General features: G+C 36.1%; 1 protein-coding gene across 1 annotated transcript in view; it reads left to right on the forward strand.

Annotated features, from left to right (window-relative positions):
* Positions 1–11,862, forward strand: part of LOC102869330 (cytochrome P450 4Z1-like) — a 130,019-nt gene that overhangs the window by 82,653 nt on the left and 35,504 nt on the right. Inside the window, exon 7 of the mRNA XM_006902919.1 lies at positions 1,100–1,233. Coding sequence (XP_006902981.1) covers positions 1,100–1,233 — 134 coding nt within the window. The remainder of the gene's footprint in view (positions 1–1,099; positions 1,234–11,862) is intronic.

Raw genomic sequence — 11,862 nt, forward strand, 5'->3', positions numbered from 1 at the left:
GGTTGGCGCAGGATAGAGCAGGGTTTAGGGCTGTTGTGCATAGGGTCGCTATGAGTCGGAAATGACTCGACGGCACATAACAACAACAACAACAGACATTTGTATTTTTTAAAGCGTTCTCACCAGTGATTTACCTGTGCAGTAGTCATTTAAAGAAACTAAAGTCTAGCATTCCTGATCTTATTGATTTTATGCTTATTTGTCTTTCTCTCATCTGCTATTATTTACTTGTTTTTTAGTTCTACTTCTTTGCATTTATTTTGCTTTTCATATGCCTCTTTTCATGATGCATTCTTTTGTAGTCTGACCTAGGAGTAAGGATAATTTTTCATTATGCCTACATCTAGTGAACACCAGATTGTAATGTGTGTTATTTTGCTTGCGGTCTCCTTAATGCTCAACTGCCTTCCTAGAGGTCAAATTTAACCCTAGGAAGAGGCATTATGAAGTGTCTGCTCACTTCTGGAAACTCCAGTCTTCTCCATGATATGCTCACAAGCAAATTATCTCATTGATGCTTTAAAGGATATTAACAAACATTTCCCAAGATTTTCCGTTCTCTTCATGAAATGAGTAACTGTGATTCTAAGAAGTAAGGATCCCTGATGGCGCATTACTTGAAAGTTTAACTACTAACTACAAAAATTGACTGTTCGAGCCTGCCAGCTGCTCTACAGGAGAAAGATGAGGCAGTTTACTTCTGTAAAGAGCATGATCTCGGAAGCCCCACAAGACTAGTTATTTAGTTAGTTAGCTTTATTTGGTGAAGTGGGTTTTTTGGTTTTGAGATAGGTTGAGTTTATAGTTTTTCTTTAGTTTTGCTGTTATTGCTGTTGTCTGAAGTATTTTTACATTTCAAGAAGTAAGTATGTATTCTTTGTCCAGAGAAAGATATAAACAACACACACAACTCTACTATATATTTAAGACAGGTAACAGTAGCTTTTCCTTAAAGGGGGTTTTGATATATAAGAAATTTTTTCTTTGGGTAAAGGAAAAAAAACAATCCTTTACTAGCTAGAAAATGAGAGAAGTGCTGTTACCACAATGGCTTCACTAACTATCCTTCCTTCCTCTTCCTTTCTGTGATTTCTTTCAGGGAACACCTGAACCACATGACCTACGTCACCATGTGCATCAAGGAGTGCCTCCGCCTTTATCCACCAGCAGTCATCATAGGGAGATTGCTCAGCAATCCTATCACTTTTCCAGATGGACACTCTCTACCTGCAGGTCTTGAGATTTCTTACATTATTTCATTCCTCCACCAATCATTTGTCCTTAGAGTTTGTGGTATGCAGGGCAATACAATTTCTAATACCACAGAGATAGCAAGGGAGGGGAGCTCTCTCAGACCTACTCAAGTAAGTACAAAGTGCAGGAGTAGAGAATATTTTCATATCTATAGTGAATGTAAAGCATAACTTTAACACTGGACCTTGAGATATTGGTTAGGTTTGTATAAGCAAAGATGAGGAAGACAGTGAGATGAACTGACAAGACAATTAGAAAGTGTACCTCTTCCCTACTTCATATCCACCAGCAAATGTGTCACTAGAGTACTATAATAAATTGTCTAAGCTTTAGGAATCACAAAGGGGAGCAATAGAAGCTATCCCTGAAGGCACAACATAGCCAAGTAATAAGATTCCTTAAAGGACATCTTTTCATGAAAAAAGCATCAGATTTTTGCATCAGTTATTTAAAGTATCTGGGTAATATGATTAGATGTTTAAATAATTAGATGTTAAAAGTATCTAGATGGATAATATGATTAAAATTATGTCTACAAAAATTAATCTACTGGTAGATTTTTGGATGGATTGGAGAAGGAATTAGATAAATGTCAAACAGTAAGAAAGATTTAATTTTTTACATCCTTTGAGGTACATTTCAATCTTAACTAGTTCCGTCCTTGAATATATTGTTATTGTTGCTGTTGTTGTTAGGTGCCATCGAGTTGATTATGACTCATAGCAACCCTATGAACAAAAGATCTGAATCCTGTCCTATCCTGTGCCATCCTGACACTTCCTAACACACAAGTGCTTTTTGTGGCAGTCATCATCTCAATACACCTAGTTGAGGGTTTTTTTTTCTTCTTCTTTTTTTTATTTTTCTACTTGTTTATTTTTTTTTTTTTATTTTTCTACTTGTTTATTTGAAAAATTTAAATACAAATTTGAACAAATTCTTTCAATTTCCCACACCCATCAAATTGTACAACCCAATAATTAATCCCTCCTTCCCCATGCACATCCACATTCCTCTGCTTCCAGCCTCTCCCATCCCTCCTAGATCCTTATACTCATTCTACAATAACAGTTTTATACAATATTTACCCTTATAGGACTGAGTTAGTTCACTCGGCATAATGCTCTCCAGTCCCTCCCAAGTTAGGTAATAATTTACAAAGTTATTGCTCCTGCATGCTGAATAGTATTCCATTGTGTGAATGTACTATAATTTCTCAATCCATTCGTTGTGGTTGGACATTTTGGCTGTTTTCATGGTCTTGCAATTGGTGAAAAATGCTGCTATGAACATTGATGTACAAATCTGTTTGTGCTTAGGTTCTCAAATTCACAGGGTATATTCCAAGTAGTGGAATAGCTGGGTCTTATGGAATTTCTATGTTCAGCTTTTTGAGGAAGTGCCAAACTACCTTATAGAATGGTTGCACCATTTTACAATCACACCAACAATGTATAAGAGTTCCTTTCTCACCACATCTGGCTGTCCTGTTAAACTTTGCCACTCTTAGTAGAGTGTGATGGTACCTCATTGTGGTTTTGATTTGCATCTCTTTTATTGCCAGTGATTTGGAGCATTTCTTCATGTGTCTGTTTGCCATTTGAATAGCATCCTCTGTGAAAATTATTTCCATGTCTTTTTCCAATAGATATATTTGTTTCAAGTATTTAATCTTGTAATTATCTATTGTGATTAGTATTGTTTTTCGTAGCTCCATTTCTATATTCTCTTTGTCACTGTAGAAAAATTCACCTGAATTTTGGATGTTGATCTTGTACCCTGCTACTTTGCAGAATTCATCAACTATGTCCAAGAGTTTCTTGATTAATCTCTAGGTTTTCTAAGTATATTATTATGCTGCTGTTGTTGTTGTTATATGCTGTCTAGATACATGCGACTCATAGCAACCTTATGTATGGCTCTGAAGACTGCCCTATCCTGATCAAGTGTCTCCAATACACCTACCCCATTACTCCAATTACTGTATCAATCCATCTTATTTAAGGTCTTCTTCTCCTGCACTCTCCCTCTACCCTTCTGAGCATGATGTCGTTCTCCAAGGACTGGTCCCTCCTGGCCCTCTGACAGAAGTATGTGAGATGGAGCTTCAAAATCCTAACTTCCAAGGAGAAACTTGATTTCATTATCTCCAAGACAGAACTGTTTGTTCTTTTGGCAGTCCATAGAATGTTCAAGGCTCTTCTTCAGTACCACAACTGGAGAATCAAAGGCACCAATTGTTCTATCATCCTTAGTCATTGTCCAGTTCTCCAATGAATAGCAAGTAATTACAAAGATCATGACCTAGGTGAGATGCACCTTAGTCTCTAGATTGACATCGTTGCTTCTCAGTACTCTGGAGAGGTCCCTGACAGCAGATTTTCCCAGTGCAATTCATCTTTTGGTTTTCTGACTGCTGGTGCCAAGAGTGTTGATTGTGGAATGGAGCAAGATGAAATTGCTAACAACCTCAATCTCATCTCCATGTATCATAGTGCTTGCTGCCAGTTGGCCCAGTGGTGAGAATCTTTGCCTTCTTGATATTGAGCCTCAATCCACATTGAAGACTATAGTCCTTGACCTTCTGCAGCAAGTGCTTAAAGTTCTTCTATGTTTCAGGAAGCAAGGTTGTGTCATTTGCATAATGTAGGTTGTTTATGAGTCTTCCTCCAATCCTGATGCCACATTCCTCCTCATAAAGTCTAGCCTCCTGAATGATCTGTTCCAGATATAGCTTGAAAAGGTATGGAAACAGGATGCATCCCCGATGTACTTCTTTCCTGATTTTGAGCCATGCAGTGTTTTCTTATCTCTATTCTGAGGACTGCTTCCTGGTCCAAGTATAGGTTTTGCATCAGCACAATCAAGTGCTCACTCTGGGATTCACATTCTGAAGGTTAACCACAATTTGTTGTGATCGACACAATCAAATGCCTTTACATAGTCGATGAAACACAGGTAGACATTCCTGTGGTACTCTGCTTTCTGCCAAGATCCATGTGACATTGGCAATAATGCCTCTAATGCCATGACTTTTTTAAACTCAACTCTATTTCTGGTAGTTCTCTGTTGATGTTCCAGTCATTTATGGATAATCGTCATCAGGATTTTGTTTACATGTGATATTAGTGATGTTGTCATTGTTGTTGTGTACCATAGAGGCAGAACTGACCCATAGCTGACTCTCTTGCAGATTTTTAGAGGCAGTTAATCACATGGAAGGAGATTACCTATCTTTCTTCCTCGGAGCAGCTGGTGACCTTTAAATCCAAATCCCATGTACCAACTTTAGGGATGGATTTTTGTCTGAAGCAGTACTTGGGAAATGTTTCTGCCCCTGAGCTTGTGCTGTAGTACTGATATCATCTGCGTAGCGAGAGTTTTACTTTCTTTTTGCCAATTTGAATACTCATTTCCTTTTCTTGCCTTATTGCTCCTGCTAAGATGTCCAATACATTACTGAATAGGAGTGGTGATAGTGGACATCCTTTTCTAATTCCTGTCCTCAAGGGGAATGCCTTTAATCTCTCTCCATTGAGAACAATGTTGGCTCTTGGTTAGGTGTATATACTTTTCACCATGTTGAGAAAATTTTCCTCTAGTCCTATTTGTTGAGTGTTTTAATCAAGAAGGGTGTTGGCTTTTGTCAAAGGCCTTTTTTGCATCAATTGTTAGGATCATGGGATTCTTGTTCTTTGTTTTGTTAGTGAATTATATTGGGGAATTTTTATGTTGAACTATCTGGAATCCCAGTTGGTTATGATGAATATATATATATATATATATATATATATATCTCTACAGTCCAGGAGTTTTTTGAATTATATTGGGGGTTTTTTATGTTGAACTATCTGGAATCCCAGTTGGTTATGATGAATATATATATATATATATATATATATATCTCTACAGTCCAGGAGTTTTTTGAATTATATTGGGGGTTTTTTATGTTGAACTATCTGGAATCCCAGTTGGTTATGATGAATATATATATATATATATATAATGTGTATATATATATAATGTGTGTATATATATATAATGTGTATATATATATAATGTGTGTATATATATAATGTGTATATATATAATGTATATATATATATGATGTTTGTGTGTATATATATATATACACACAGTCCAGGACTTTTTGAATTATATTGGGGTTTTTTTATGTTGAACTATCTGGAATCCCAGTTGGTTATGATGTATGTGTGTGTATGTATGTATGTATGTATGTATGTATATATATATTATGTGTATATATATACACACACACACACATACAGAGAAATTATTTTATGACCTGTTCAATTTCTTCTTTTGTAATGTAATGGGTCTGTTCAGATATTCTGCTTGAGTCTGTGTCAATTTGGATGGTTTGTAAGTTTCTAAGTGTTTGTCTATATTCTCTAGGTTTTCATATTTGTTTGAGTATAGTTTTTCATAAAATTTCATTATTAATCTTTTTATTTGAGTTGGTTCTGTTGTGACGTTGCCCCTTTCATTTCTTATTTTAATTATTTGTATCTTTTCTTCTTCTTCATTAACTCTCAGAGACTTGTTGATTTTATTGACCTTTTCAATGAACCAACTCCTAGTCTTGTTGATAGTTTCAAATTTTCTTCTGTTTTTTATTCTATTTATTTATGCCTTTATTTTTATAATTTATTTTAGAGGGTTTTTTTGTTTTCTTGCTGTTCTTTTTCTATTTGTCAGAGATATTGGGTTAAATAATCAATTATCATTCTTTCTTTCCTTTAGATATGTTTGCTTATTGCTATGAACGAACCTGTAAGTACTGCTTCAGCTGTTTTCCAGAGGTTTTTATAATTTGTATTTTCATTCTTATTTGCTTCAAGGAATTGTTTTATCTCCTTTTTTATTCTTTCTATTACTCACTCATGTTCAAGTAGGCTGTTGTTCAGCTTTCAGGTGTTTGGTTTGTTCTCCTTTATCCTCTTGCTGTTGGTTTCTACTTTTTTAGTATTGTGGTCTGAGAAAATGCTTTGTATTTTTTTTTACTTTTCTTAATTGATTGAGGCTTGCTTTGTGACCTAAAATATCATCTATACTGGAGAATACTCCATGCGAACTGAAGAAGAATGTATAATGAGCTTTTTGGAAGTTCGTTGTTGTTGTTCTTATTCTTCTTGTTCTTGTTGTTGTTATGTGCTACCAAATCATCTGTGACTCATAGTGACGCTATGTACAGCAGCTCTGAACCTGCTCTGGCCTGAGTCAGTCTTATTGTCTCTGACACACCTACCCCCATTATCCTAGTCAATCCACCTCATTGAGTGTCTTTCTCTCTTGCACTGTTCCTCCACCCTCCCAAGCATAATGTCCCACTCCAAGGACAGGTTCCTCCTTGCAACATGCCCAAGGTATTTCAGATGGAGTTTCAGAATCCTTGCCTCCAAGGAGCAGCCTGATTTCACCCTATACAGCATAAACCTGTTTGTTCTCTTAGCAGGTTCATTAGCCTGTCTATATCTATGAGATTGAGTTAGTTGATTGTGTGGTTAATTCCTCAGCATCTTTGTTTAATTTCTTTTTGGTAGTTTTATCTTTCCCAGAGAATGGTGTTTTGAAGTCTTCTACTACTACTGTGGTGTTATCTATTAAAGTTTTCTTTGTGTATTTTGCAGCTCTATAATTTGGTGCATAGATATGTAATACAGTTACATCCGCTTATTCTTTTTTTATATTATTATTACATTTTATTAGTTTTAATGAATATTTACAGAGATTTTGGGTTTTCATTCATTCATTGTTGCACTGTTTTCTCTACCCTCCTCCCCAGTTCGTTCTTCTATCCCCCCCGAATGTCTGTTTTAATTGTCCATTTGCCACAGTGCTCGTCAAAGCCAGTTCTGATTAATCTCCTTTGTCAGTGTGTCCTTTGCCATTCCCTATCACTCCTCCCAGAGAGAGACTTCACCCTGATTCATAAGGAAAAGGGGATGGTGTATTCTCTTAGCTACTTCCTGCTGAAAAGGGACGCTGTATGTTTGAGGGTGAAGATCTTCTCTCACTACTCTAAAGGGCCCCTTTGGCAATAGGAAACACATAGACTATTGCAGAGATTGATTTTGGAATTTAGATGCACTGTTATCAATTGTGCTTAGCCATACATGTTCATATCCTTGAAGATGTATCATGGAACTGTTGCAGCCTAGAGGACACAAATTTAACAAGTTAAAAGTACATGAGTCAAAAATTAAAAGTAATAATATTCCAAGTAGAAGTTCTAATAGTGGCACAAATCAAGTTACAGAGGGAAGGTAGTTCTTAAAATAAAAGGTATATTGGCTAGCACTCTGTCTATTACAGTATAAAGGTTAGGAATTACAAGATGTAGAGGCTCAACTATGTCATTTATTGTTCTTAAGTCCTGGACCAAATTCCATCTACCACTGAGTTGTTTTACAGCTTGGAAATCCACACGCAAGGCAGAGGTGAAGTAAGGAACTGCTTATGAGGTTTTCCATCAATTCCAAACACTAAGAAATAGTGAGAAGAGTTGGGACCTCAGAAGGCTTTTAGGACCAAATAGTAGGCTCTTGTGTCCAGGAGAAAACAAACATACTTACCAGTAATGTTAATGCTCACCCACAGCTCTTCTGGGAGGATCTGAATCGTTGAAGCATCCTCCTTTGTTTCCATCTGGGAGCTGGGCCCTGTCAGGCCTGTTAGCCACGAGGACCTGATGTGGGCCGCCCTTGGCCATGTGTCCTTCAAATCCACACTTAAAGCAAGTGAGTGGGAGCTTCCTCTCTACTCCCTTGCCTATCTGTGGCTCTCGTCTGTGACACTGTCTACTGAAGTGGCCCAGCTTTCCACAGTGGAAGCAATTCTGACCTCCTTTAATACCTTTGGGTGGAACTGTTTATGAGTAAGACTTCCTTTTCCTGACACAGGCCCTAAACTGGCAGCAATAGCTGCCCCAATAATTTTGGCCATTCTCTGGTCTTTTCTCTTCCCTCTAGATCCCAGTTGTTAAAAGAGGGAAAAATTTAAGCAAATATATAACAAATAATTTTGAACATTATAACCTTTTAAGCTTAAGGCTAGAAGTATTAACAATATCATCATTTCCAATCCAGAGATACATGTTCCAATGCAGCACCTATTTTCCATAAATGGTTTGGTAAGAGGAATGTTGTAAATGTGGATACATTTCCACTCTTCCTCTCCATGCCACGATATAGTGTTATTATCTTGAGCAGTTATAAATCCATTGCCATCCTTACTCTAACTTCTTTTTTTTTAATTTAAATTTGTTATTAATTTCAGTGAAAATTTACAGAGGCTTTGGATTTCCATTCATTCATTGTTGTAGATACATCCTCTTATTCTATTGACCCTTTAAGCATTATGTAGTATCTTTCCTTATCCTTTGTGATGATTTTTACACTGAAATGTATTTTATCAGAAATTGATATTGCTATTCTTGCCTTTTTATGTCTGCCATTTGCTTATATTTTTTGTCTATCCTTTTCTTTTTAGTCAGTCTTTATCTTCACTTTTCAAGTGTGTCTTGTTCACTTTTCAAGTATGTCTCGTAGAGTCAGCATATTGATGAGACTGTTGTTTGTTTTTTAATTCAATGTGCTACACCTTTTCTCTTCACAGATGAATTTAAACCATTCATATTCAGTATAATTTGTGAGATGCCAGAATTTACTATCATTTAGTTTGGTTCTTTTTAATGATGTTTTGGATTACTTTGATCCATTCTCCTTTCTGTGATGTCTCTGTGAGAAGGACTTCCCTCAGTATTTCCTTCAATAGTGGTCTTTCCCTCTCCCCCTCTTTTTAAAAACTTCCTTCGTTTCTGCTTTTCTGAGAAAATCTTGGTATCTCATATTTGATGGACAGTCTATGAATAATTGAACAGAAAACAAGTTTGGTAAATTTTCACTCAAATCACAGTGGGGGGGGGAAGATACAAAGAATCATAGATCTGTTGGCAGACAGATTGTGGAACATGTGATGTTTATGACAATCTCTGTTGTACATTCAGATGAGACAGATTGTAAATAAAATGTTCATCATTGTGGAGTCATCTGAGAAAGCATATGCTGATACTATTTGCCAACTTGAGGAAAATATACTGCTAACTCATTGGCAAAGGCATTCATGTTCTTACTGTGTGAAGCAAATGCATACTTTTCACTGACTCCACAGCTAAAATATGTTCAGTGAAAAAATTACGGCATTAAGTACTTCTTTTAAGTTGCAAACTATGTATAGAATGAGTTCAACATGATTTTCAAAATGCTGGAGAAAGAACATAAATATCAACTAAATGAAAGCAAAGTAATAAACTAAGCAAGATAAAATAACTGGTTTGTGTGGAATAAAAAAGATTCAAATGACAAGGTAATCTTACACAAGTCTATGCATATATTTTTAAATAGAATTTTTAATTACATTTTAATGAAAGTACAGAAAATTTAGATTTTTAATTCATTTGTTGTTGCACATTTTACCCCCCCCCTTCCTGCTCCTTCAGTTCACTTTTTTTTAATATTCAATGTTGCACAATTACCTCCCACCCCTGCCTCCCAGTCCTCTTTGCAATACACCTCCTACTCTGGGCTGTTGTCATACACATAATATGTGTATCTATTTTACAATCCAAAGCCAAACTCATTGCCATTGAGTCAGAAATGACTCAGAACTGACTTTTCAGCAGGTTTTCAAGGCTATACAAAAAGAGATTGCCCATCTTTCTCTTACAGAAATGCTAAACTCCAATCAACCAGAAAGGCATAAATTTTAATTATCTTTATAAGTTTCTACAGACTATGCTATGATTTGAAAACTATAAAAATTTAGTATTATTTTTAAAAGTAAGGTATAATTTTATAGTGAGTGACGTAGTATAACTCACACGCTATTGTGTGGTGTGTGACCAGCCAACTTCTCTAGGCTCCATTATTGACACTTTCTTCCTTAAACACTGCTATGCAAATTTCTAGTCAAAACAAAGGGAAGAAATGCTAAGGTGAAAGAGATGGTTAGAAGGCTTCAAAGAGCAGCTCCAGAATAAAATGCAAAGTAGTATATTAAAATGGAAAAGAGCTGAGTTAAAAATAAAGGGAAAGAATATATTCAGCATTTCTCAAGCTGAAAAGAACAGAAGGACAAATGCAGAGTGACAATATTGAAGAATTCTATTGCCAAACCTTGGAAGATGCAGGAAACATCAGAAAAAGATAGAAGGAATACACAGAGTCACTGTACCAAAAATAATTGGCTAATACAAACCATTTCAGGAAATAGCTTATGATAAAGAATCGATGGTAATAAATTATGAAAGAAATGCAAGCTGCTATGAAGCTTGAAAGGAATTGGCAAAAAATAAGTCTCCAGAAATTAATCGAATACCAACTGATGTATTTAAAAAAATAAATAAAGCCCTAGAAGTAGCTTACTATTCCTATGCCAAGAGATCTGGAGGACAGCTACCTGGTCAACTAATTGAAAAGATCCATATTTGTTCTCATTCACAAAAAAAAGGTGATCCAACAGACTGTGTAAATTATTGAACAGTATTATTAGTATTAATATTGTAGGTAAGTAAAATCTTGCTAAAGTCTACTAAAAATGTATAGAAAAGTACGTCAACAAGGAGCTTCCTAAAATTCAAGCTGGATTCAGAAGATGCTGTTGTATAAAGGATATCATTGCTGATGTCAGCTAGATCATGGTTGAAAGCAAAGAATACCAGAAAGATGTTTAAATGTGTTTCACTGACTTTGTAATAGGCAATCAACTGTATGAATCATAAGAAATTGTGGGTAACATTGAGAAGAACGGGAATTCCCAGACACTTAACTGGACATATGCAAAACCTATATTTGGGGCATATTGTTAGGAGGGGATTTTACTGAAAATGGAGATCATGCTTGGAAAAATGGAGAGGCAGTGAAAGAGAGGAAGACCCTCAGCCAGATGAATTGACATGGTGACTGCAGTAATGGCTCTAGTATGTTGAAGATGATGAGGATGGCACCAGTTAGGAGGTTTAGAGCTATTATTCACAGGGTCTATGAGTCATATTCAATTTGGTGGCACATAACAACAACAAAAACAATTCAATCTGTATGCTAAAGCACATAATTAGGAGGCTAAAGTACATAAAAAAAGAATGGGACATCAAGATTGGAGGAAGACTCACCAACAACCTGTGTTATACAGATACTATCACCTTGCTTGCAGAACATGAAGAACATATGAAACTTGGTTGCAGAAAATTAAAGAATGTCTATCTGTGTTTCATTGATTATGCAAAGGTGTTTGACTGTGTCAATCATAACAAACTGTGGCTGACTCTGAGAAGAATGGAAATCCCAGAACACTTGGTTGTTCTAATGCGAAACCTATACTTGGACCAAGAGGCAATCGTCAGAACAGAGCAAGGAAACACTGCATGGTTCAAAATTTGGAAAGGCATACACCAGAAATGTGTCCTATCTCTTGGAACCAGTAGCCAGGAAATAAAAAAACGTATTGCGATGGAAAAGTTAGGGACCTCTCCAGTGTACTGAAGAGCAATGGTGTCACTCTGGGGACTAAGGTGCGTCTGATACAGGC

Source organism: Elephantulus edwardii, unplaced genomic scaffold, assembly GCF_000299155.1.
Source record: "Elephantulus edwardii isolate Elephantulus edwardi_28Jun2011 unplaced genomic scaffold, EleEdw1.0 scaffold00471, whole genome shotgun sequence".
Taxonomy (NCBI): domain Eukaryota; kingdom Metazoa; phylum Chordata; class Mammalia; order Macroscelidea; family Macroscelididae; genus Elephantulus; species Elephantulus edwardii.